The sequence below is a fragment of the Rhinolophus sinicus genome, linkage group LG15 (genome assembly GCF_036562045.2).
Source record: "Rhinolophus sinicus isolate RSC01 linkage group LG15, ASM3656204v1, whole genome shotgun sequence".
Classification (NCBI taxonomy): Eukaryota; Metazoa; Chordata; class Mammalia; order Chiroptera; family Rhinolophidae; genus Rhinolophus; species Rhinolophus sinicus.
The window spans coordinates 40,612,488-40,638,980 of NC_133764.1; the positions used below are offsets into that span (position 1 = coordinate 40,612,488).

General features: G+C 61.7%; 1 protein-coding gene across 5 annotated transcripts; it reads left to right on the forward strand.

Moving 5' to 3' along the window:
- Nucleotides 1-837: 837 nt before the first annotated feature.
- ASPSCR1 (ASPSCR1 tether for SLC2A4, UBX domain containing) lies at nt 838-25,576 on the forward strand. Of its 5 annotated transcripts, none has more exons than XR_012492025.1 (16): nt 838-1,019; nt 1,973-2,028; nt 5,136-5,250; nt 6,744-6,844; nt 12,129-12,186; nt 13,137-13,210; nt 13,521-13,953; nt 19,615-19,754; nt 19,923-20,004; nt 20,375-20,441; nt 21,082-21,144; nt 21,432-21,539; nt 24,751-24,802; nt 25,077-25,146; nt 25,226-25,398; nt 25,485-25,576. XR_012492025.1 is itself a non-coding variant. In XM_074319502.1 (16 exons), the coding sequence occupies exons 1-16, from the start codon at nt 918-920 to the stop codon at nt 25,496-25,498; spliced, it is 1,653 nt and encodes a 550-aa protein (XP_074175603.1). In that variant the 5' UTR covers nt 842-917; the 3' UTR covers nt 25,499-25,576. The 5 variants fall into 5 exon arrangements, 4 of the variants coding, with proteins under 4 accessions (XP_074175604.1, XP_074175603.1, XP_074175605.1 ...); XM_074319502.1 differs by having other exon boundaries at nt 842-1,019; nt 21,487-21,539; XM_019735691.2 differs by lacking the exon at nt 838-1,019 and adding an exon at nt 1,201-1,471 and having other exon boundaries at nt 21,487-21,539.
- The last annotated feature ends 917 nt before the right edge of the window (nt 25,577-26,493 follow it).

Genomic DNA, 26,493 nt, shown 5'->3' on the forward strand with positions numbered 1-26,493 from the left:
ATGACATGGCAGATTGGTGGGCATCGTCTCTCATCCCTGCAGACCTGGTAATGGCCGGTAAGGGGGCTTGACCAGATCACCTCCAAAGTGCCCGGGACATGAAATCTCCAACATCCTGTGATACTCCTGGCCTTAGGGGAGGGGGCTGACCTATGGTGACCTGTGATGTGTATGGCTCAGAGGCCTTGAGGTTGCAGAGTGTTGGATGGGCTGCCGGACAGTGAGGGACTGAGGGGCCACCCTGAGGCTTTCCCGTTTTCTTACGCATGCAGGCGGTGTCCGAGTTTGTCAGTATGCTCTTGCCTATGAGGCTGCCGTGTCACTGACATAAAAGCGGGGCAGCACCCACGCAGGAGGGCTGGGAGGATCCCACATACCCCTCCTCCAGACCTTCCACAACCAGGTTCGTCCAAGTTTATTTGGCTGCTGGTAGAGTGAGCCTCTACTGACAATGTAGACCGCCCACCTCAGACTTGCGCTGAATCTGCTCTCTGGTCTGGAGCTTCTGGAGCAGAAGTCTTTACTCTTAGCCATCCTCCGACCTTCACACCACCGCAAGGACAGAGGTGACCACAAGGGATGGGAGAGTGGGGGTAGTCGCCCGGAGGGGAGCCCAGGCCTCGGCGCGCCCGCGGCCCGCACGGCCTTCCCCTTTCTGCCGCCGGTTCCACGTGGCTAGGTGGAGTCCCGCGGCCACGTGGCGACCATTGGGGTGAACACGCGCTCCGGTGACCCTGCGGCAGCGCCGGGGGCGGGGCCAGGACAGGAGGCGGGGTCTGGGGCGGGCCCGGAAAGTGCTCCGGCCCCCGCCCACAGGTCCCGCCCCCGCGGCCGCGTGGCTGTGCGTCCCGGCTGTTGCCGATAAAGTTGTTTGAAGTCTGGCAGGCGGCGGCGGCGGCGGGTCACGTGATCGGAAGATGGCGGCCCCGGCAGGCGGCGGGGGCTCCGCGGTGTCGGTGCTGGCCCCAAACGGGCGGCGCCACACGGTGAAGGTGACGCCGAGCTCCGTGCTTCTGCAGGTGCGGCCGCGAGCGGCAGGCGGCGGGCGGGGGGCGGCGGGCGGGCCGCGGGGGCGCGGCGCCGGGCCCACTCCTGCAGTTGGCTCCGGGGGGCCACGGGGCCGGGCCTGCGGGGCGGGGCTCGAGGCGGCCAATGAGCGGCCTCATGGTGCGGCGGGCCCGCCCACATCCGCGCCGGGGTCCGGGGCTCTCCTGTCCCGCGTGGCTGCGGACTGGGGGCGGGCTGGCGAGGGTCGGCACTTATGTCATCCGCTCCGAGTCCGCGGCGCGCAGGAGCTCGGCCTGTGTTCCCATCCCTGGGGCGTCCTCCGGCCCGTGTCCGCTGTGGCTGGGTGTGCCGGCCTCTGCCTGGAAACTGACTTGCTGAGTCACTGCAGTTTCATTGGGGCAGTTGGTTGACCCCAAATCCGTTACATTAAAAATGTTTATTGGGTTCTGCTGTGTAGGGGACGGTGCGCATATTACGGCCTGCTGGGAAGAGCCCGTGGGGGGTCGGGGGGACTCGGTGCGTGCAGCGCACAGGAGGGGGCCGCCCACGATCCCCTTGAGCTGGCTCTGGAGTTGGCTCGTGGGGAGGAGGGTGAAACGCGGCTGGCAGAGGGGCCCAAATTTGGACTTTATCTCTGAGAGTGGGGAGGGGGTTCTGGAATGTATATAGAAAGATGTCTGTAGTGATGCATGGACTGTTGGGGACTGGCCTGAAGGTTGTCGAGTAGAGCTGGGGTGACAAGTCAGGTGCAGTGAGGAGGGGGACAGTGAACAGCTTGTGGGTGAGGCATGTGGAGCTGTCGAGTGGACAGTCCATCATGTGGCTTGTACTAGGCTTTGTCCAGCAGGGCCAACTGGCTCTCCAAGAGATGGACTCTGCCCTCCGCGGCCTCCGTGCCACTGTGCCTGCCAACCAAGTGACCAGGCCAGACACAGTGGCTCACGTCCTCTCATCTCACGCCTAGGTTCTGGAGGACACGTGCAGGAAGCTGGACTTCAACCCCAGCGAATACGATCTGAAGTGAGTGCTCTGGCCAGGCTGCCACCCTGAGGCCACCCACCTCCTCCCCCAGGGCCCTGCTGAGGGGCTTAAACCAACAGAAATTTACTCTCTGACAGTCTGGAAGCCAATAGCCCCAACCCAGCTCTTGCAGGGACAAGCTTTCGCCTGAGGTCTAGGAGAGGATCCATCCTCCTCTTCCAGCTTCTGGGTCCTGCTGACAGTTCTCGGCTGTGGCCACGTCACTCCAGTCTCTTCCTTCTCCTCACATGGCCTTCTCCTCTGTGTGTGTGTGTTCTGTCCTCTTTTGTCGCATAACCACACTTGTCATGGGATTTAGGGCCCATCCTGATCGAGGATGACCTCATGTTGAGATCCTTAACTCACATCTACAAAGTCTCTCTTTTCAAATAAGGTCACAGTCGTGAGTTCTGGGAGTAAGGATGTGGGCATATCTCTCAGGGATCATCATTCACCCACTGCACAGGGTTTTGTGCATTTGGTTGTGTAAGTTTCTGGTGGGGCTCCGAGGGCAAGAGGAAGTAGCTGTGGAGAAATGGGAAGAAACCGGCACACTAGGTTTCTTACAACCCCTGAAGCTGCTTGCACGCATGGGTCTAAAACGGAAAGGACTGGAGCCCCACACTGGTGGGTTGCGCATCTGTCCCACGGGAGGAGATTTCACTGTAGTGATATGTTTTTATGGTATGGCTGTCCTCGCTTTAGTGGCAGAGAGGAGCCTGTGGCGTGGGAGCCTGCTTCGTGGGCCTTGCCCGTGCTTTGTCGTGCGTGGGGCTTTTCGCAGAGGAGACTCTGAGTGGACGCACCCTCACGTTATCCCAGCTCCCCATCTCCTTGCCTGACCCCCAAGAGTCCCAGGACTCTGGCTCCATGCTGGGCTGTCCCCCAGCTTCCTGTCACAGAGCCACATGCCCTCTCTTTTCCCTTCACCTGCCTCAGTCCTTGGTTAGTATTTAGTTGGAGTTATCAGATGTCAGGTCTCTTGCAACCTTATCACCTTTCTCGTGTCTCCCTCTTCTCTGCTGACTGTACAGCTGCCCATTGAAGAACATGGGTTTGAACTGCGCAGGTCCTCTTACACGCGTGTTTTCTTCAGTAAACACCTGTACTGTTTCAATCCACGGATGTGGAGGCCCGCCTGTGTGCACCGATCTGTGCCATTTCACGTAAGGGACTTGAGCATCTGCGGACTTGGTGTCCATGGGGGGGTCCTGGAACCCATCCTCTGCAGATACCGAGGGAGACTGTAGTTAAGTTTTGGGGAGTCAAAGTTACATGCGGAATTTTCAACCCCGGGGGTTGGCGCCCCTAGCCCCCTTGTTGCTCAAGGGTCAACTGTGTTTGTTTAAAAAGGGCTGCTACTGCTGGGGAGGGCAGCCTCGTGTGTGGTCACATGTGCAAAACCTTCCCCTGACTCCAGGTGCCCAGCCTTCTTGCCCTTGGGTTCTCCCTCGATCTCCCGTCCTGTCTCACAATGGACATTGGAATTGTTGCGTGACAGTCTCCAGGCAGTGTTAACATGGATATAAAACTGCCTTCTTTCTCACTCCTTCCAAATGCCTGGGCCTTATAAACTGTTCACGTTCTGAAAACCGTTGTTTCCTGCTGTGTATTGGCATTCATGCAGCTGGTGACCACGGTATGTGTGTGCATATCCCCCATGCTCTCTTGCCAGCACCGTAGTTATCTCCTAAACTTTCATTAGAAATAGAGCTGAGTCCGACTTTTTCTGCGGCCTAAGTAAGGTCTCTTATTCACTCTCCTCCTGATTTGCTGTCTGTCTCCTCTACAGTCAAGGCCACGCAGATGTGGTGGTTTCACAGATGCCATGGGCGTGAGCTTTTCTCAGGCCCGAGTGCTCTGTAGGGTTAACAGTGGTGGTTCTCGCTCTCGTACGGGTCCTGGGAGCAAAGCGTGTTGGGAGGAGAGGGACCAGGGTCAGGAAGGCCCCGGGGTTGCCTGGCTGAGACCCCCCTGCCCATGGGTGAGGCAGCGTCCCAGTCTCTGAGGCTCGCCCTCCTTCCTCTTCTCTCAGGAGTAGGTGTGTGACTCCTTGTAGGTCCACAGCCGGCATGTGATCCATCTTGGACATCAGGGGCCGCCTTTGTGGTCCCAGCTCTGCCTTTGAGTGGCCTGGGCTACCTATTGGTTCTTCTCACCTGAGTTTCTTGTTTGGGAAGCACCACGCTGAGCATGGCCCCGGCCTGGCCTTCCGTAAACGCAGGCTGCCAATTAAGACCAGCAGGGTCACGGAGGCTCCTGGATTCTCTCCCTGCCCTCCTCTCCTGCCATTGGGTATTTCCTGACGTGGCTCATTGGCTGTCTTCATCCCCCCAGTTCCTTCTAAGAAACTGTGCTCCCTCTGGGCCCACGACTTCCGTCACAGGGATCAGAGGAGGCTGCAGGCCCACCCTGTTGTCTGAGGGCCCACGTTGGCCTCTTCCTGAGCGGGTGGGAGACTCAGAGCTGCCAGGTCCCTGCGCAGCGGCTAATCTGAGCTGGATGTGGGCAGAGACTGATGGGTGGCTCTGAGGTTGAAGACTTCGCTTTGCGAGCCGGGAATGGCAGTCTCGGCCCGTCATTCCCGGACCCCGGCCGTATGTGGGCCTGGCTCTCCATGGGGGCTTCCGGCCGGTTCCCTCTGTGGCTCTCTAGAGCCTTTGCCTTCTGTCTTTGGGGTTGTGGCCCTGCCTCAAAGGTGGCAGGATCAGGAGGAATGGGAGCTGGTCATTTTGGGAGTGAACGCAGTGGCTGGACTGTCTCGGGGTACAGTCGTTTGGTTAAAGCTTTCCGAGCACAGCAAGGTACATGCCCCTCAGTTGCTTCTGTGTGTTTCTATTCCCTGACCTGTCCTTGGGCCGCCCATTGCTTCCCATTGAAGGAGCAGCCAGCCCCTCGGATGCCTGTCTCCCCTCTTGCGCTGCCTTCCTGCACTCAACTGTGTCCGCTCACTTTGTCTTTCCTTCAGAAGACCTGTCGCCAGGGACCCACTTCCCCCTCTGCCAGCCAGAACCCCGTTTTCACAGCCTCAGAGGCACTGGAGGGAGTTGCTGTGCAGGCTGCGTTAGCATCTGCACGGCAGCCCTGGGCTCTGGTCTGTGTTACAGGTTTCAGAGGAACGTGCTTGACCTCTCTCTGCAGTGGAGGTTCGCCAACCTGCCCAATAACGCCAAGCTGGAGATGGTTCCTGCGTCCCGCAGCCGTGAGGGGCCCGAGAACATGGTAGGTGCCCTGGGGCCGGCCAGCCGTGCTGCGTCCCACTCTTCCCCGTGGGCTGTGGGCTGTGGGCAGCTTCGCAGCCGAGTTCTTGCACCCATGTTTGCCTTCTTGGGGCCAGGCCAGAGCCATTTTCACTTGGATGATGGGAAATGTGCTGAGGGTGCTTGGGGCTTAGCAGTGCTCTAGCCTCCGTCTCAGCGTGTGAGCGGCACCCACCAGCCAGCAACCCTGGTCACAGTCGTCAGGGTCTCGGCCCACCCGCAGAGCTCTGACAAGACTCGAGTGTGACCTCAGTTTGGGAGGAGAGCACGTGGCCCGGAGGCTCCGGATTTGCCCTGGCTGCTCCCACCAGCCTCGCCAAGACCATAGCCCGAGTCTTCCACCAGGTCAGGAACATTGTGGTCCTAGAGATTTAGGGAACAGCTGCCACGGAGAGGCACCCTCCTAAGCACCCCTACTCCCTACCCCGTCCTTTACTCAACTAATTGCGAGGGGGGCGGCCTTTGTGCCGTGAGAAACAAGGGAACTCGGGCCCTGGGGCGTTGCTCAGGGCTCCAGAGTCCACCAGGAGGCAGGCCTCAGGGACTGACCCTAACACCTCTTTTTTCCGTTACAACCAGTTCTCAAAGTTTCACATGGAGGGAACCCTGACTTCCCTTGGGGCCTGCTCAGGTGTATATTGGGAAACTGGGTTCCCACAGAGCGGCTCCCTTTGTTTGGGGATTTAACGTAAATGTGCACTTGAAGAGGCCCTTGGCCCAAACAGCAGGCAGGGCTGTGACAGAGAATCCAGCGTCAGGCCATGCGGGTGGGCTGTACGAGCTCAGGGTTGCACACACGCCCACCTCTGGGGCCCTGCCCACCTCTGGGCCCTGCCCACCTCTGGGCTCTGCTCACCTCTGGGCCTCTGCCCACCTCTGGGCCTCTGCCCACCTCTGGGCCTCTGCCCACCTCTGGGCCTCTGCCCACCTCTGGGGCCCTGCCCACCTCTGGGGCCCTGCCCACCTCTGGGGCCCTGCCCACCTCTGGGGCCCTGCCCACCTCTGGGCCCTGCCCACCTCTGGGCTCTGCTCACCTCTGGGCCCTGCTCACCTCTGGTGCTCTGCTCACCTCGGGGACTCTGCGTGAGCTCTGGTGTGTCATCAATTGACAGGGAGTCCAGAAAGGAATTTCCCCCCTTTTGGGTTGTAGGCTTGTGTCTCTGTTTAGGGACACAATTACTACAAATAGACTTATAAAAGCAACACGCTCATTAATGGACAAGTTCAGAAAACACAGCATACTCGTTTTCTATGGCTGCGTAACAAATTACGTCCAAACCTGGCAGCTTGAGACACAAGAACCTACCAGTGTGTGCAGAGGGGCAGTACTGGCCGGCAGCATTTGGCCCCCACGCCCCACGAGATAACAGGAGCCCTCCCACCCGTGCCCTGACAGCCGGCCTGGGTCCAGACAGCTGCTTTCCTTCTCCCTCAGTCCGCCTCTCGCCTCCTCAGGTTCGCATCGCTCTGCAGCTGGATGATGGCTCCAGGTTGCAAGACACTTTCTGCTCGGGCCAGACGCTCTGGGAGCTTCTCAACCATTTTGCACAGACGAGGTGAGCATCAGGGAGCGGGTTTCAGCTCTGCCCACTGCACGGTGGGGGTGGTGCGGTGGGCGGTGGGGCTGTTCCAGAGCTGCGGCCCTGGGCTCTGCTGCGCTGGAGGCTGCACCTGGGGGGCTCGGTGGTCCCGGTGAGAGGACTGGTCTGAGATGGGGCGCTGCCTGTTCACTAGCCACAGCCAGCTTTCCTGGTGTGATGCCAGGCCTCGCCCTCCAGGAAGAGCAAGGCCACACTTGTGCCCTGTGGGGTTTGGTGAGCAGTGAGGGGAGAAGTGGGGTGCTGGGCCCCTCGGCTGACAGATGCTTTAGGTATAAAACTCCGTTATCATGAAAATGGGTTCTGTTTGAAAAGAAAATGTTCTTAATGATAATTGACGTGTGTCTGTTTCTACGTGGTGACTAATGCTTTAAACTGGGCTCCTTAATGTGTCAAAATGGTCGCCCTTTAAGAGTTGGCCTGTCATTATGAGGTGGAAGTCTTGTCCACTTTGAAAGGTCTCAGCCAGCAGGACAAAGGGACTGTGGGCAGGTGTGAATCTGTGCCCCACAAAAATGAGGAGTAAGCCAGAGGAGGGGACTGGGCTCTGCGGTATGGGGCCCACCTCCCTGGAAGGACCCGGGCACTCAGGGCGCCAACAGAGCACAAACCAGAGGGAAGCTGGGGGCCTCCACGGAAAAGAGACCTGGGGACGCCCTGCGGTGAAGATAGGGTGAGAGTCCCGTGTGGGAACAGTCAGCAGTGGGGGCAGACGAAACCAGGCAAGTGTGGAGAACAACGTCCTCTGCGGGTATACTGGACTGACCTGGTCCTCAGGTGTCAGGGGAGGGCAGGGCCGCCTCAGGGACATTCGTGGTTCACAGGAGCCCTGACGACGGGTTTACTTCTAAACGATGTTTATGACGTAGTTTAAGAAACATCAGGAGTGGAGACAGCTCTTGGAAGAAATTGGTGCCATCAGGGGCAGGCGGGCCTGGGAGGGTTTATAGAGCCCTCAGCCCAGACAGCAGTGGGTACGTCAGGATGCATGCTGGCAGTTTGTTTGTGTGCTTCATCGACACAGGAGTATTGTGCCCTAAGCAACTTGTGCACGCTCTTTTTTTGCTTATGAAGCTGTCATGATGTCCCAGACGTTCCTTTAGAGGGTCGTTTGCTGTGTGGTTCGTTTGTGTGGACGCTGCCTCATTTGTGCAGCCCCAGCCAGCACTTCTGGTTTTCACTCCACAGACACCGGAAGTCTGTGCACACTCCCAGCTCCTCCCCGAGAATAAATTCCGAGAGGCAGAATTGCTGGGCTGGCAGGTAGGGGCATCCTTAAGTTTTACCTCCAAAAGTGCCAAGCCCAGCCTTTCCTTGGAAGCTGGCGTTCCTTTGGTGGGGTTCACTGACCTTGAAGCAGGTTCCCATCAGGGAGGGTGGGTGGCGCCAGCCCCAAAGCGAAGACCAGATGCTGAGGCCACTGCAGGTCCCGGACAGGTGTGAACGAGGTGCTGGGTGCAGAGTGACGTGCTGCTGGGGGCCTGTGGGCAGGTGTCTCTGGGGTTCCCCGCAGGGTGGAGCCCAAGGAGCTGGCTTTTCTTACTTGGTGCTTTTGTGAAGAGGTGAGTGTCCCAGAGCAGCTGGCGTGCAGCGCTTGGCGGGGCGTCGGAGGCAGCACAGCACCTGGGTCTACTGTTGCTCAGGTGGCCGGTCCTTTGCCTGGGAATCAGGGTGGGCATCTGGGGCTCCTAACTGGCCACTTGACATGCTACCTGGGCCACACGTGCGGGCCACAGAGGTAATTAAGAATTTCTGGTAGCCACATCAAAGGAGAGTAAAAACAGGTGTGATTAATTTTAAGCATTTGGTTAACTGGACTCCATATACCAAATATTACCCTTTGAACATGCAATCAACAGGAAAATGAGATTTTATATTCTTCGTTGTGGGAGGTCCCTCACACCTGGAGCCGGCCTCCCTGTGGGCCAGCTGCCGCACGTGCTCAGCTCTCACATGGGGCTGCTGGGTGCCTCGGTTGGCCCTCGCCTGGATGTGGACTGGCCAGTCTTCCTCCTGCTTCTCGAGCATCTGCTCCAGGGAGGGCCACGAGGAGAGGGGCCCCAGGCACACCACCCCCAGGCTGGATTCTCCCCCACAACCCTGACCCCTCTGCTCCCAGCCTGATTTCACCTCAAGCCCACCTCAGCACCACTCATCCTACCAGTAGCAAAATTGTGGATTCGGGGGTCCCTGGGGAGGGCAGGGCGTCTACATATTTCTCTTGGGGTCTGAGGTCTGAGGCTGGGGTGCAGCCTGGGGGTGTACTGGGGGCAGGTTTGTGTGCCGAGTCCCAGGGCCTTGCACTTGGCCAGAGGCATAGATGCTGGGTGTCCACTCAGCTCTCAGGCAGGCCCCACCTCGTTTCCGTGGGAAGCCAGAGGCCACTTCCGTCTTCAATTGTCCCTGGTCTGTCTCTCCTGGAGAAGGAGGCTGGTTCTGTCCAGCCTTGACCGTCTTGCTGCCTTAACCTCATCCCCTCATCTTTTCATGCCTGGGCTGCCAGGTGGGAGGTGGGTGTTACCTGGCCCCTTGGGACGTGACCTCACCAACGTGGGAGTCCCTGTGGCAGCAGGAACCCTTGCAGCCTGAAGTCACAGCTCTGTCAGTTGGCTGGGTTTTTGTTGTCCTGGCGTGGGCAGCGTGGTGGTGCCAGGTGTGTGTTGGCAGCACCTGTGTTTGTACCAGCCACGACTTGGTCAGGCCCAATAGGTGACACAGACAGAAGGGGCTTCAGGTGGTCTGGCTTGTCCCCAGTAGTGGGGACAGTGTGCTTTGTTCCCCTGTACCCTGCCTGGCTGGCTCCCGCTGGCCCCCACCCGACCAGGGGAACAGGTTTGCTGGCCTTACACTCCCTAAGCACCATGGCGCCCAGCTGAGGTGGCGTCTGGAGCAAGGCAGGCACCCACGCCCAGCCTCGCGTGGTGGCTGGTGGCTCTGCCTGGGTCTGGAACACACAGCTTCTCGGGAGGCCCAGCACAGCCCCCTCAGGGACGTTTGGAACTTCAGCGAGGCCTGTTGCAGGGGGGCGGGGGGCTCTTGCTGAGGGTGCGTGAGGGGACGGCTCCTTGATGCGCTGGAATGTCCCCTGGGTCCACTGTCCCGGACGGAAAGCTCTGCTAATTGGCCGGGAAGGTCTGGAAGTGATTGGGCCACCCCTCCCCTCGCGTGTTTACAGGGAATCGGATCCCTCTGGAGGAGCCGCACATCAAAGCTCGGCTGGCTAGTGTTTGATGTCCAGAGGCCTCGGAAGGCAGGAGGCAGGCGGCAGGCGCTAGGCCCTGTTTGTGATTTGTGGTCCTGCTTGCATGGTCCTGGGGAGGATTGTGACAGGTTCTCCTCTGGCACTTTAGGGTCTTGTGGTTTCCTGAGGCCTGGCCTGGGGTCACTGGGTCTCGGTGGGCTGAGTCCCAGGCCCTTTGGGGCACGCCCTCATCCCATTGTGCGAGGTCACCCAGCATGGCAGCCCAGCGTCACTGTGGTCGAGGCTTTCAGCCGGTGGGTCTCCTCCTTCCTGCGGAGACCTCAGGAGGCAGTGAGGCTGGTGGTGCCCAGGCTTGGGCAGGGGCAGGGCCACACCGCATCCAGGAGCTCCCACAGCTGGCTCTGGATTGTGGGTCACAGCCCTGAGCAACACACAAAAGCATAAGCTAAAAGCAGAGAAACAGGCAAAACCCACACCAGACCACACAGTGGGCCTGGTCACGGCCTTGGACGCGGAGTCTGTAGAGTGCGTGTGCAGTCGGAGACCCCGCTGCCTCTGGTCCCGGGCCCAGCTCCCGTGTCTTCCCGTCCCAGTCACGTCCATGTGGGTGAGCAGTGAGGCCTGGAAGGGCAGTGCTGCACGGCCTGACGTCCCTCCGGGCCTCCTGCCCTGTGGGCCCAGCCCCTACGGCTGCCTGGGTGTTCCAGGGACCGTCTGGGGTAGGCGTTTATTTGGAGGGCTGGTTTACAACTATGGAAATGCTGGAGTGACTTCTCCTTGGTGGGCACAGGCCCGTGTCTGCCGTGTAAACGCTGCAGAACCAGGACTCGGTTGGCATGCAGCCCGTAACCGGGGTCGTAGCTTGGGCCCTGGTAGTGCGAGGTGGCGTTGGGTGTGGTGTGGCACGGGTGCGTGCGTGCATGTCTTTTGCGCCCATCCAGCGGTGCTGCGGGGGCCGGCTCTCTCCCATCTCGGGATCCGGCTTAGGAGGGAACAGGACTCGGTGGCTGGTCCTGTGTGGGCAGATGCCCGCTGCCATCTTACTGGAGAGCACAGCCTCCAGGATAAGAGGGGGGACAGTCTCGCCCTGGTCAGCTGGTGACCTGGGTGACAGCGCTGAGGCGTCGCCGGGTGGGGACACCTGCTGAATTTGCTATTAATGTTTTCCCAGACGATGGAGAGAGGTCTGCGGTACGTCCACAGTGTTTCCAAGCTGTTTGTCCCCAGGAGGTTCCCACACCCAGCCGTGTGGCTCAAGGCTGAGAGCCTGGGCTGCCCAGGTGCGCCTCTGTCCTGAGCCCTGCACAGCCTTTGGTTTTGTTTTGTGTGTTTACTGATGACAGTGATTTCAGGGGCCCTCAAGAGCCATCGGTGTGGGCCTATCCTGTGACCATGCGGACCTCTGGACACACTTCCCGAGGATGCACCATTGCACCCTCCCCAGGGGTGGCCCTCAGGCCGCCCACCCTGGGTGCAGGCGGCAGGGCCCCAGTCCTAACACGAGGCTCCGGTCAAGAGCCACCGCTTGGCCCTCAGGAAGACCCCGGTCCCGTTTGTTCCCATGTTGCCCTGTGGGGCCTGGCTGGAGGGGACAGCACTCGGAGTACTGGTGGCCTCAGAGACCTGGTGTCTGCCTCAGAATCCACTTAGTGGATTTGTGCCCTGAGCTGCTGCAGGCACTTTAGGGGTCAGCGACTCTCCTGGAGGACAGTTTCAGATAAAAGCCCAGATCACAGTCCCCCGGGACTATCTTTCTCATCGCTGCCCCTGGGCACAGTTGATAGTGACCCTGGGCCCGTCCAGGAGGTGGCCGGTGCTGCTTGCCTCCCTGCTCTGTGTCCTACGCTTCGAGTCTCGAGGCTGGTGGGAGATACGCCCAGGCCATGTGCTGGTGGGTCAGGCCTCTCGGGCAGGTGGCTGCTTCCTTCTGGGTAGGGTGGGAGGGGCTCTACGCTGACTGCCTGGGTGCCATCCCAAGGGCACCGGTGTCCCTCCTACGTGCCAGCGGCCAGCCTGTGATGTTTCCTCCCTCTCCTGCAGGGAGTGTCTGGAACAGCCGAGTGAGGCCAGCCCGGTCTGCGTGTCTATGAGGGATGAGGTAGGTGCTGCCGCCCCACCCGCCTGGCCCCGGGCCCCACCTCCTGCTCCCAAGCGGCCACGCGGGCCCAGCCCCGTTTTCCAATCTGGAAAACTCACTCTCCTTCAGACCCGCCTTCAAAGAGTGTGTGTGGGGGGGTGGGGGTGGGGGGGCTTCAGTTCTGAAAGCATGATGTGTTTCATGGAAGAAAGGCAGGCCGCCGGCTCCTGGAACTAACCGCGGGCCGCCCAGGCGCTCCCAAACCTCCCTCAACGCCCTGTTTGTTTTCTCAGCTTCTTTCAAAGCCCAAGAGTCACAAAAGTGGTTTCATTTTAATAAATATTTGCTTTGCTCCGTGTTTTGATCTTTTTCAAAACCGAGTTCAGCGTGGTGCAGGCCCAGCCTGGCCAAGGCCCTGCCTGTCCCCACCCACCTTCCCGTGACGGGGACCCTCCTGGCGCTTGGTCCCCTGGCTCACAGGGGCTTTTTGTTTTGACTCTGGCCAAGTGCCCTTTCCTGGCCCAGGGTGGCCACTGTCCCCAAGGGGCCCCAGGAGGGCCCTGATGTGGATGGGATGCACCCACCAGGGCTGAGGGGATTTAGGGAGTATGTGCTCCCCTGGAGGACCCAGACCACTGGGCCTTGGGCACTTGGGTCGGGTCAGGGCCATCGTGGTCAGTCCATCCCTCAGAGGGCTGGCCAACTCGCCAGAAGTGGCCTGCCCAGGCCTGGGATGAGGCAGGGTAGGGGGACAGAGCCCAACCAGTGAACAAATGCTTGGGAGCAGCTGGGGGCCCCATGGTGCTGGCACCCAGGCTGGAATGGGGCGTGGGAGGGCTAGGCAGGAGGGCAGGGCCTCTGGTGCCCTCAACAGGGTCATTGCGAGTCCTCGGCCCAGGCCAGGCAGGTAGCTTTGTCAACGAGGGGTCAGCGGATGTCCGGGGCACAGCTGTCCTGTCCCCTCCTTGCAGGTGACTGGCAGAGCCGCCTTGCAGAGCACGACGCTGCAGTCACTGGGCCTCACCGGGGGCAGTGCCATCATCAGGTGGGCCCTCAAAGGAAAGAAAATGGGAAATGTGGAAACAGAGGGAGGGGCACACGTGCCCTCTTGCCACCTCTCCCCTAGATCTGAGGCCACTGCCCTGGGGCTCTCCCACCTGTGTGGTGGGGGTGGGGGTGGGGCATGTCAGGCAGGCGTCTGCTCTCTGCAAGGGCCAGTGGGGCAGGTGTGCAGCCCATGCATGCGTCCCCCACCAGGTGAAGTGAGACGTGAGGGGGCGGGAGGGCCTCCAGGGGACTGGACTCAGATGTGAGAGCCATGTGTGGACTTTCATTCTCTCTGCCCCCACCCCCAGGTTTGCCATGAGGCAACGCATTTCAGCCATCAAGCAGGAACCTGGAGGTTCCCGGAGTGAAAGCCCAGGGAGCCCGACCCCTTCCGTGTCGGCCGAACAGGCAGCCAGCAGCCCTGTCCTGCCGTTGAGCTCCATGGGTCTCAGCCAGGGGGACATGAGCCGTCAGGACCAAGTAGTCACCTCAGGGGCCAGCCACGTGGATGGCCTGGGCCCAGAGCCTGCGTCCATGCAGGCAAAACAGACCTCAAAGCAGCCCGTACCTGCCCCCTTTGTGCCTTTTTCTGGCGGGGGACAGCGCCTGGGGGGCCCCCCTGGCTCTGCGAGGCATCTGATGTCACCTTCAGCCCAATTGCCAAAGTCCTCCAGCCCCGGAGGCCCCTCCAAGCCCAAGAAGTCGAGGCCTGGCCAGGAGCCCCAGCCAGAACTGCAGCCGGTAAGGGGTGAGCTGGGTGCCGGGGTCCTTCCTGCTGACCGCAGCTGACCTCTTGGCCGGTCAGCCTTGGGGGACAGCAGGGTCGCTGGGCACTTTTTCATCTTCTCAGGGAAGTGATTTTTTGGCATTGTTTTGTCTTCAATCAGCTTCACTGAGGCACCATTTTAAATGTAGTTTGATGGATTTTGACAAACTCATGTTGGCCCATGACCACTGTCACAGCCAAGAGAGCTTGTCTTTCGGGTGGCCCTCGCGTGGGTGCGGGGACTGTGAACACTCCTGTCCCAGGCCGTGCCTCAGAGCCGTCACCCTCCACCCTGCTGTCTGAGTCACTGGTTTTGACTTGCAGGTGGCTTTGGCATTGATTGTCCCATGTCGCACTTACTGCTGAGCCAAGCATCCCCGCAGCTCATCCACCACCAGCCGGTGGGGGTGCGGGCAGGCGGAGTGGCTTAGCATCACCCTGACCCAGGCACAGGGACGTTTGGGCCATGTTAGAAACCAGTCTGCAGCCCCCAGTCTCGTGACCTTTGTCACTTGGGCCCAGAATCAGTGGCCAAAAGCAGATGCATGTGTTTGGGGTGAGCCAGTGAGGGGGGCCTGACTCCCACTGGGCTTGTTCTTCCTGGGGTTCCTGTGTTTGGGGCTAGACACTGGGGCCAGGACTGGTTGTCTGTTTCTACCAACCTCACAGTTCAGGGATTGCACGGAGTGGGGCTTCTGGGCCCCTGGCCCCCCAGGCAGACCCTGGTTCTGTGTGTCTTGGGGACCTGTGGATGGCCCTGTGGGCTTGTTCTTGCCCAGGAGGTGGTTGCTGTCTGGATACAGGGTCCCTGCACATCCCGGAGCACTGACCCTGGGCCCCAGGCAGGAGGGGGCATCCGCCTGGTCGCCAGCAGCGCTGCCTTTGATCTGGGAGCCCAGCAGCTGGTCGGTGGTGGGGCGTCCCCGCCCGCCTCGTGCCTCCTGTCACTAACAGCCGCACACCCAGAGGGCCAGCAGGCCACATGGTGTCTGCTTTGTGTCCCTTTTCAGTGCTGGGGGAGGGGAGAGGGGAACAAAACAACTTTTGGGGGAACTTCAAAGGTACAGTTTAGTAATCAAAAGGAGTTTCCAAGTTTCCCATTAATGTTTTGCCTGTGTGTGGTTTTAGGATTTAAATAAAGAGTCGGAAGAGACAGGGTAAAATATAGGCAGGTCCTCGGCTGAGCCTGGGATGGTTTACAGACCCGGCGGCTCCAGCCTTTGATGTCGGAACATTAATTATTAGAAGGTAGTTTAACTGGCCATCAGAACCGGGCTGGGCGAAGCTGGGGCTGCCTGGCGGCCCCTGGCCTGCCCTTTGAAGTTCTCCTGCCCACCGCCCCGCAGCTCTATGCGTGCAGCCTCCGTCCCAGCAGGCACTCCGCCACCCCCGCCCCCGCAGAGGGCATAGGGTCCCTGATCAAAAGCCCCGATCCCCTGGGCAGGATGGGTGGCTGATAGTGGTTGCCCCTGTGCCTGACCATCCTATATGAAGGCACCTGGCACTTCCTTGGCACCTTGCACCATGTCTCAGGGCGGCATCAGCCTTGCTTCTGGCCATCCCCGCTCCCTGGCCTACGGGTAGGAGGCTGGGAGGCACCTGTCCACATGGAGAGCGGCGTTCACCGCCCTGCAGCCCTCCTCTCAGCCTGGGACGCCTGCCCGTGATGTCTCCCCGAGAGCAAGTCCCACTGCCTGTCCCTGCCACGCCCAGTGGTGTGTGTGGATGCCCCAGGCTCTGGCTGCAGCCCCAGCCACCCTCGGGCACAGTATGGCCTTAGCTGGAATGCCCACTGAGGTCTCTTGGCTGATAGGGGAGCAGCTTTGAAGGCGCCAGCTGAGTCTTGGTGGCAGTTTTTGAAGCCTGGTGACAGGCAGGTGCCCTTCAGCATCTCTGTCCTGCAGTGTCTTGTCCACGATGGGACTCAAGGGAGGGACAGATGCCCAGCCTGTGCACCGTAGTGGAGAATGGGTGTCTTGGCGCCCCTGGCACCCGGAGCTGCCCAGACAGGCCGGGGGGCTCCCGTGGATGAGGCCTGGTGGCCCGGTTTGCAGAATTTGGACCCCTTTAGCCTGCTGACTGCAGGCTCCCCGGGGCAGCTTCTGTGCCTGTGGCTGAAACCCTTGTTTACTTCAGTGTTTGGGGCTCCATTCGCCTCTCCACAGCAACATGCCTGGCCCCGCCATGGCCACGTGGGAGCTGCCCAGCCTCGATGCTGGGGCCCAGTGCTTACCTGCCCTGTTCTCTTCCTTCTAAAACACCTCTCATGTCTTCTGCTGGGAAGGCCAGTGGGCAGGCCCAGGAGTGCCTGCTGGGCCCTGGGCCTGGCTGAGGGAGGGCCTGGCCCCGCCGAGTGCTGGCTGCTGGGCATCTGTGCCTCCGAGCCTCGTGTCCAGGGCCATCTCTCCTGTAGCTTTGCGCCTGCCTGCCCAGGCCTTTGGCGGTGCCCATGCCCTGGCGCTCCCTGCAGGGGCGGTGGCTCTGGGAGTAACTCGGGAGGTTTGGCCTGCATCCCTCGGTAGTGATTCATTTAAGCTCTAAGCCTCAAGGGGAAACGCTTCGAATTCTCTCTCCCCAGAATCATTGTCAGGACCGTCTGGGCTGCAAAGGAGGCGGGAGGGGAGGAGAACAAGAGCCCTCACCAGGAAGCTAGGAATCTGGGCTTGAGGTCACCTCCACAGAGGTTTTACAGTTTTTTCTCCGTGTGTCATCACGTCCTGGAAAATTACTGTCAAGAAAATGAAACTCAGCGGGCAGCAAGGCCACTTCTGACATGAGGGGAACCCTGTGTGCCCAAGTGGGTTCTCAGCCACTTGTGTGGCAGCTGCTGGAGCTTGTCCACCCAACTGTCCAGAGACGGTCAAGCCCATATCTCCACCCAGCGCCCGGTCCTCTCATCCCCTCTGTACTCAGCCCCCTGTGGTGACAGCCAGTGGTGTGGGGCTGTGGTGGGCACTCTCGCAAGCCTTCATCTCCTCAGGTCTCCCTCCACCACCTGTCCGGTGTACTAGGGACTTTCTGAAGGCACCAATGGCTGTCCACAGCTGACAGTTGTCACCAAGTCCCCAGCCCTAAATGGCGTGTCGCTCCAGCCTTTGTTCAACTCTGACTTGTTACCCAGGGCTGCCTCTGAGCATCACCCTCAGATGGTGCTCCTGTTCCTTCTGCATGCCTCTGGGGCCCCTGGCAGTATCATCCTGGTGAGACAACTATAAGACGGTCCACCAGTGAGGTGACGGCAACTCACGTTCTTGGTGGCAAGCCATCTTCTGTGTGGCTCCCTGGAAGCCTCGAGCCAACCTGGAGATTTGAGTCATGGCGGTCAGCTGTCAGGAGCGTGAGGAGGTTCCAGGCTCCATTATTCTCAGCGCAGAGCCTGGGACCCTGCCAGCCTCTCAGATGCCAACTGAAAGATTCATCTCAGACCCCTCCCCAGGCACCAGGGATGTGCCCCTTAGCCAGGACGTAGGACTCACTCCCATAATGAGGGTGAAGGCATGACACGTTCCCTCACGGCTGCCACCATGTGCGTTCTGCCTTCCTAATGATATCCTAGATCTCTGTTCTCCATCCAAAAATGTCTCCATAAACTACCTGGGCTGGGAGCCATGCATAATACCTGCTCGTGACCAGGGACCAGTGGGTGAAGGGACAACAGACGAGGCCAGATTGCGCCGAGTGGCCACAGTGAGCACTTGGCTGGCTGAAACCCCTCCTTGAGCCTCTTCCCCCGGGAGCTGTCAGACCAGCCCCTCCCCCACCTCCCTTTGCCTGGAAACGCTCTCTCCTGGGAAGGCTAAGGTGAGGGTTTGAAGCCTCCTGGCTTCTCCCTTGTCATTTGGTAGCATGGTGACATTTCCTGCCAGCCTAGCCACCAATCTGTATTCCTGTGGGACAGGGCCTGCCTGGGGCCAGGACGTGGCAGCAGCCCTGGGGCTGGGCTATTCCCTGGAAGTGCCAGGAGGACAGCAAGGCCAGAGTGGCCATGTGCTCCCTGGGACTGGCTTCACCGCCTGTGTCCCAGGCTCAGGGACTCATCTGGATGGTCAGGCTCAGCTTGGTGCCACCGGCTGCATGTCACCCAATTGCTGCATTCATGGGGTGACTCTTGTGCCTGGGGCTGGGTCCTCTAAGGGAGGTACTAGGACAGGTGGCCCCAGAGCCTTTGTGCTACAGCCCTTAGGGGCCTGGCTCTGGACACGGCGATTCCTGCTCAGGCACATGTGTGTTCTGCCCTCACCCCCCACCCCCCAGGAGCCCAGGCTTGCTCTCGGCCCTTCTGGAATGCAGGCGCCATGGCTGTGGGGGGCAGCCTGGCGCCTGGCATCTTGTTATAAAAAGCTCTGGCGTAGACTGCTCGTGGTGGCTGCAGGATGGTTGTGGCTTTGAAGGGGCAGCCCCCAGGGGCCTCGGTCAGCCACCTATGGGCTCTGCTGCCCAGGCCTCAGCTAGCCCTTCCTGGCCACTGTGCCATAGCATTCTGAGATCAGAGGGTTTTCCTGGCGAGAACCCGCCTCCTTTCTCTGGGGGAGAGGGCATTGTGAAGTGTGACTGCAGGGACCTACCAGAGTGGACAGTCCAAACTTGGGTGTGGCCTGGGAAGGGCCGCGCTGGAGATACCTGGCAGGTGCACTGGGGGAGTGCCTCCCCAAACGCTGAGCAGCTTGGGCCTGGACGTCCCAGGCCAGGGGTCTGACCTTTAGGGCAAGCGGGGCTGTATGGAAGAACCATCAATCTATCAGAGAAGCGAGTTCCCAGCACCCGCTGAGCCCGCCCTGGCCCCAGGTGTGAAAAGCTGGAGGTGTGTGGGGGTGAGGGAGGACAGGACCTGGCGTGGACACCTTGATCAGGCCCGGCTCCTGCAGCAGCCTGAGTGCTGCAGAGTGTCCCCTGCCCCCCTGCTCACTGCCATTACCCACCCAGAGGCCACAAGAGCAAGCCCTGCCTTGTAATTTCCATCGCCCTTGCTGCCAATCAGGATTGACGCTGTCCCTTCCTGTGTCCCCAGGGTGGGCAGAGGGAGGGGCCAGGCTGCTCCCTTGGGGAGTGGTAGTGGGGTCAGCTGGGCCGTGGGGCCAGCGGTGGCAGGTTTTTGCCAAACCTCTAATTTGGGGGCTGCCGCTTCCCCTGCCCCTCCCATGGAGCCCCAGACGTGGCCTTGACCAGGTCACTGCTCCCCAGGCTTTGGGGACCCTGATAGCAGGCAGCTTCCTGGGTCCCTTCCGGTGGGGGGGGGTGAAGGGGGGCTCCCATGGAGACAGGAAGTGAGGAAAAGAGCTGCTGGGGGAGGCGGGCCCTGCCAAGTGGCCACTCCCTGACTCCCCCCAGCAGTGACTGAGCCAAGACCCCAGGTCCATGTGCCCTCCTGGTGAGCGAGGGTCCCAACAACAGCGTTGCTGAGCAGACCGGCATGGAGGGAGCGGTTCCAGCCTGGACAGGCTTGGCCTGGGTTCCCAACCCACTGTCCCACACCCCACCCTGGAGACCTGGCCCTGGCTGATAGCTGGGGCTGGCGAGTCCTGGGCTTGGCTCAGGTCTGCACGGCTGCTCCCTCAGCAGGGTTTGGGTGACCTGGCCCCATGTGGCACCCGGGCCCCTTGTGGGAGTCTGCGTCAGCAAAGCCCTCTGCCTCGCAGCCGGTTGACCGGGACCCCGTGGTGTGCCACCCTGACCTGGAGGAGCTGCTCCAGGCCTGGCCCGGGGAGCTGCCGGATGAGTTCTTCGAGGTGACTGTGGACGACGTGAGAAGACGCTTGGCCCAACTCAAGAGTGAGCGGTGGGTGTGACCCCAGCCCCTGCTTCCCACCTCAGGCCCCCAGTACCTGTGCCCTCACACACCTGGGAGCATGTGGGGCCCAGGCAGGGGGCACCTAGTACTGTCCAGCTTGTGTGGGACCTCCACTGTGGCTGGGGAGACCCAGGCCTTCACCCACCCCTTCCGCAGGGAGCGCCTGGAAGAAGCCCCCTTAGTGACCAGGGCCTTCAGAGAGGCTCAGATGAAGGAGAAGCTGGAGCGATACCCTAAGGTACCGGAAGGGCTGGGGTGTCGGTGCGGGCTCTGAGCTGGGGCCTGCCTCGGCCACCGCAACCCACACGCCGCTGGCTGTGGTCAGCTGTGCTTCACCCAGGCCTGCACAGCCTGGTTAATTACTGAACCAGTCAGCCCGTTTTATAATGAAAACAGAGTTCGGTGTGTTTTTACACACACACGGGGGCACTGCCCGGGCCTCGCGTCCAGCTCCTGGCACAGCTGTAGCCAGGGATGTGGTGGGGACAGCGAGGGCCAGGGGGCGAGTGGCACTTCCTCCTGCCCCAGTCCTGGTGTCTGCCTCCCGGGGTGGGGGCCTGGCCACCGTGGGCACAGGGGTGCTGCTGACGCCTGCCCTGTCTGCCCAGGTGGTCCTGCGGGTCCTGTTCCCTGATCGCTACATCCTACAAGGCTTCTTCCGCCCCAGCGAGACAGGTAAGCAGCTGCCTGGGCACCTGTGAGGGCCGAGCCCCTCCTGGCTCCTCCCTCGGAGGTCCGTGGCCACCTAACCTCTGGGCTCCAGGGAGGCGGATGTTTTCAGGTGGCTGTTGTCCCTGTGGGGCAAGCAGCAGACTCTGAGCTTGCAGTCTGTTGGGGTGCAGGCACAGGGCCAGGTCCGCCTGGCGGTGCCTGTGACCCTGGGCACCCCGTCACCCCCATCTGGGCATGGAGGGAGGTGGGCCCTGAGCTCCCCATACCCAGCAGCGGAGTCCCTGGCCTGGGGCTGCAGCTGACCTGGAAGGAAGGCACTGATGCCACCACTTCTGAGTGGGGTCCTCTAAGCCCCCACAGGGCTGTGTGACAGTATTGTCACACCTGGGGCCTCCCCAGTCGGTGCTCAGGACTGGGTGATGGGCAGAGACAGAGGCAAAGGGAAGGGGTCCAGCCAGGCCGAGCCCCTCCACCCCCCCACCCCCCACCCAGCGGGGCCTGAGGGCCTGAGGCCCTGCCTGTGGGGAGTGGGGACCTGCACAGCTCAGCCCCGGCCGTCCTGTCCCCCAGTGGGCTGGCGCCATGCATGCGGGTGGGTCCCTGCTGGCCCTGCGCCTCTGCTCACCCGTCCTTCCTCCTCCAGTGGGGGCCTTGCGGGACTTTGTGAGGAGCCACCTGGGGAACCCTGAGCTGCCCTTCCACCTGTGTGAGCTGCCACGTGACCTGCTCGCGTGTCCCGACTCCCTCCTCAGAGCAGCCCCAGAAACAGTATCTGGAGACCCGGGGTGGGGGTGGGGGTGGGGGCGCTGGCCTCCCTCACAGGGCACCTGGGTGGTGAGGGCTGGGATCCCTGCAGGTGAGTCTGCCCCAGGTCAACTCCCCTCACCTCCCAAGCCTCTTGCCCAGGATTCTGCAGCATCAGAGGGGGTGAGAGGGCTGAGGGCGGGTCTGAAATCCTCGAGCTGATAAAGCCTGGGCTTCCCCCTCCCTCAGGCCTGCCTTCCGAGGGGCAGGGGGCTGGGCCCTCCTCACACTGATCTCTCCACAGTCATCACTCCTCCAAAAACCACCCTGGACGACCCCACGCTGACCCTCTTCCAGGTACTGGCTGCTGGGCCTGGGTTGGGTGTGCTGCTAGGTCACTCCGCAGGGCGAGGCCAATGTCAGGAGGACAGGGTGGTCTTGTGCCCTGCAGAAGGTGGCCTGCAGGCAGCTCAGTGCCTCTGCAGTTGGCCCTGGGGGGAGGGGCCCTGGGGCAGGGCTGCTGGGCCCAATCCTGAAGGCTCAAGGGTCGGAGACCACTGCAGGTGGTCAGCTGCCTGCGAGGCCCCTGGGATGCCAGCTGCTGGGCAAGTGTGGCCCTGGGTTGCGGGGCTGCTGCCCGGCCTGCTCCCTTCCCTGCCCCTGCCTTCCCCCACCCGCGCGGCCTCTGCTGGGAACGCCGTGCTGGGGCTGGGCCCTCCCGCTAGCTGGCAGTGCTTCTGCCCGACCCCCCTGTCGGCCCCTGGAGCTCCTGCAGAGGGTGCGGTGCCGAGTGTTGATCTGGCGCCCTGCTGGGCTGCCTGCCAGAGCTGGAGGAATGTCCTGTCCCTTCGCCTGGGAGAGCAGCCTGGGGCCTCCCCAGCCCCTGGCCTAATGGTTTCCTCTTCAAAGTCTCCTCAGATATTTTAATTACTAACAGAGGCCAGCCCTTGTTAAGTGGCCCGCAGGCCCTGCAGAGGTCTGAGCTGGGGCTGCCACCGTTGTGGGGGAGATGGGGCAAGACCGGGCAGAGAGCTGGACGCTCACCAAGGAAAGAAGGCAAGGTGGGCGGGAGCTGAGCGCTGGGCCCCTTTTTCAGCCCCCAGGAGCCCCAGAGGCGCTGGGCCTCTTTCCTCCATCCCCGCCCGCCCTCCCTCAAAGGCCAGCCTGTTGATGTGTGAATTTGGGAGATGTTTGGGGATGGAGGGGGACCAGTGCCCAGACCTCCCCCCTAATTGGGAGCCCTGGGGTGCTGCCTGTCCTGCCCCCAAGGCCTGATTCCTGGTGACACTCTGCCCCGGCTACCAGCAGCCGTCTCCTTTCATCCGTCAGCTCAGCCTGGAGCCCGGGGGCCTCCGCGTGGGCTGGCGGGGTGTCGGCCCTGTCCGCCGATCAGAGAGCTGGCAGGGCCCGGAAGGAAGCCTTCCTCCCTCTCATGGGGGAGTGGGCGCGGAAGCCGCTGGCTTTCATGTCCCTGGCAGGGCCGCACTCTGCTGCTGGCTGCCCAGGAGGCTGCCTGGGGCCTGCCCCGTGCTCCAGGGAGGGACAGCTTGCTCAGGGTGGGTGTGGGGGACGGGCAGCCTAGCTGCCCCATTTGGCTGGGAGAGGCAGGGGATGAGCACCAGGGTGGGAGAGTGTGGGTGCAGAGGCCCCAGTGCCCCATATCAAACCTGCTTCCTGGGCCTGAGTCCCCTTCAGAGCTGGTGCTGCCCGCCACTCAGTCCAGAACCCAGGCATCACCCTGGGTGGGTTCTGCAGACGGCCACGATCTGTGGGGCCCCCTCAGCCTGAGCAGGCAGGTAGACCCTCTGTGCTGGTGGTCACAGTGGTTTTCTGTGCTGTCTGCTCACCACTGGTGGATTGGGAGTCAGAGATGCAGGCCAATGGGGAGAGGGCTTCCAGCAGATGCTGAGGGGAGGCCAGGAGTATGGGTTCAAGAGGAGCTGCCCCAAAGGGCCCTGAGAATTCCCGTCTGGTGGGAGGGGCCTTCAAGGCTCTGAGCCCTGCAGCCCCCAGACGGCCCAGCCCAGCTGGTCCCGTGAAATAGGAACATGCTGTCAGTCGGTGCCGTGACAGTGGTCCCAGCACTGGGGGTGGTTTTCCGAGTCAGAGCCTGGCCATGCTGGGAAAGGGGTCCCCACTCTACCACCTGAGCTTCCGGCACCTCCAGAGCCCTAGGGCAGCTCCCCCACACCCACGAGGCTTTGATCCCAGGTGTCACAATGGGGTTTTCAGAGCTCACGGCGTTGTCTGTGCCCCTTGGTTTCTGCTGTGGTCTCAGCGTTCCTGGACCTGATTTGTGAGGCTTCCTCTTTTTAATGCCCCACCTCGACTCCAAGAGCTCGGAGCTAGAGCCAAGAGCAGAGAAAACGCGTGCCCAGCTGGCAGTTGCTGTGGTCCTTTCACCAGAAGCTGGAGACATGGAGGCTCATGCCATTGCTGCTGCCTTGGCCAGCTTTAGGGCTTGTAGCTGTGGTCTCCCTTGGATGCAGAAGTGGCTGGGGAGCAGGTTATGACACTGGGGGCTCTAGTGCCATCCGTCGACCTCTACACCACAGTCCCGCCTCCATACGCCTCCGGGGGCACATAAGGGCTGCATGACCCTCTCGTCCCACACCTGTGCAGTTGGAGTCGGTCCCTGAGCAGAAACCCTTTCCGCCACCCCCCTACAGCTGGGGGCTTAGGAGAGGTGCAGTTTCTGGACCCCCAGGGTGGGTGTTGCACCCAGTTGCAGCACCCTCCTGGTGGGAGGGGCTTCCCGCTGGCTGGACTGGCTCTTCCCACCAGGCCAGACCCAAGTCGAGTCAGGGTACCTGAGCGTGGCTTTTGAGCTGTTGGCTGGTGGATTCTCAAAGGCAGCAGACCTGGGTTGCCCCTCCACCTGCGACTCCCAGAGCAACTTGACTCTGAGTCCCCACTCCCTGTGCCCGTCTCTGTTCAGCTGCTCCCAGTGGGTCTGACTTCTCCTCAGCCTGAGGGTGCCCACCTGACTGCCCCCACAGACCCTCCAGCACTCTTCTTCAGGCAACATAGTTGGGGGAGAGGAGGTGGAGTGGGAGCATGGCCAGCTGGGGAAGGGCTGGTGGCTGCCCTGTGCCTCTGCGGCCCCTCTGGCCATTCGCCTTCCCCATACCCTGACCAGACAGAGCCGACCTGTGGGCCTCCTGCCTCTCTGCTGGGGAGGGGCCATGCAGGCCTAATTGCTGCCTTCAGAGTGTTAACTATTCACCCCAGAACTGGGAACTAGGCAAGAGAGAAGAGGGGAGGGATTAAAATGCCAGCACACAGCTACGCTTCCTGGGCCTACGCTGGGGCTGGCCCCTGGAGGGTCCCCTGTGGTCTGATGCCCTGGGCTGGCTTGCACTGGGGTTAGTGCCAAAGGAGGTGCCTGCAAAGCTGAGCTTGGGCAGCTCTTGGGGGCTGGGGAGCAGGAGGGCTATGGTGAGCAGCTTGCCTCCAGGTGCAGCCCCAAGGCTACCATGGAAGTGGGGTGCAGCCAACCTGCCCCTCTTGCCAGCCTCTACCCACAGTGCTCACCTGGACCCTGAGCTCCCCTCTTCCCTCCCTGCAGGCAAACCTCTTCCCTGCTGCTCTTGTGTACTTTGGAGCTGAGGAGCCAACAGGTGGGTGGGGACCCCCACTCTGCTCACCACCGCACTCCCCACCTGGTCCCCCCCCCCACTGGGCCCAGTACCCTGGCTGATCAGGTGCCCCAGAGCAGGGGGCTTCCTTTGGGTGTGGGAGGGAGATCTGTGGCCCCACACCCCCATACACTACTGGGGCTTCAGGCTGAGACAGCCACCTGCCCAGGCCATGTCCCCAAGCGGAGCGGAGGTGGTGGGTGGGCCCGTGGGTGGGGCCCCTCTGCTTTCTGACCTCGGGCTGGGCCTCCTGCAGTGCTCTACCTGGAGCCCAGGCTGCTGGAACACACCGTTTCCCCGTCTGCAGCTGACGTGCTGGTGGCCAGGTGAGTGCCCGCAGTGGGTGGGGGGCCCACTGCTGCAGCGCTGGCATCATTCATTCCCATTCATTCATTCCATCCCCAGGTGCATATCCAGGGCCTCCGTGACTCCGTCCCCACCACCAGCCCCTGACTCTGCGCCCGTTGAGTCCCAGCCCGCTGCTGAGGACGCAGTGGGGCCCCTTGAGCCTAGCCCCAGGGCAGCCCAGCCTGTGAGGAGGGATCTGGGCAAGGTGCCCAAGTGGCTCAAGCTGCCTGGTACTGTGGGGGGGGTGGCAGGGCAGGGAGGGGCTGCTGGGCAGGAACCCAGGACCCCCAGGTCACCTGGCATGTTTGAATTGCAGCCACCAAGAGGTGAGATCCGCCAGCCCAGAGGGCCCACTGCTGGCAACAGGATCCCTCCCCACCCTGAGCGGGAATAAAGAGGAGAGCTTCTGAAACCCTCCTGTGGCCTTTCTCCAGAAAAGGGCCCCACAGCCCTCTGCCCCAGTGCCCCCTCCCACCACTACACGACTCTCTGGAGCTCCCCACCACAGGCCTCAAGCTGCTCCTGCAGCCTGGCTGGACCGCAGTGTGGGCCCTGCATCCCCTTGCTGCAGCCTTGGTCTTTAACGAGGGCACAGGTGTCCTCTTGGCTTTTACCTAACGGACATCATTAATTCCCCTGCCCCCCAGCCGGGAACACAATTGTGGGGAGAAGGGCCTCCAGACATTGCCTTCCTGGCTACGTCACGGGCCCGGCCACCCTAGCCCATGGCACAGAGAGGGGAGGAAGGCGGCCCCCACCCTGGAGGGGCAGGGCCTGGCCTGGGGTTTCCCGCCCGCCCTCACCATCTGAGGCACTTCAAAGTGGCTGTGGGGCACGGGTTCTGGCACTTGTCGCCAGCCTCTCCCTTCAGGTCTAATTACTTCCACATGCTCCCAGTGCTTTGAAGCCCGGAGACTCCCTGAGGGGCGGGGGAGAGGAAAGTGTGGGGGGCCCAGCGGGGCCAAGTTAGGGATGGGGTCTTGCCCCTAACCCATGCCCTCAGTCCTCAGGGATGGGGGCTGACGTTGCCCCGTATGCCCTCCCCTGGATCCCCAAGGCAGGTGGGGTGGCTCTGCGTGGGGCAGCTGTTGTCCCACCTGGACAGCCCTCCCCAGTGTCCCACCTCGGCCCAGAGTCTTCTGGGTGTTTCCCGTCCTGGGCACTGTCAAAATGAGAGGGAGGTGGGTGCTGCAGGGTGGGGAGGCAGAGGCTGGGAGCCGGGCCCTGGAGACCCCTGAGCACCTGAGGGCAGGCAGGCCTCCCAGACCTGGGTTTGGCTTCTAGTGTGTCCCCACCCCAGTCTCCGAGGTGGGCGTGGCCTGAGG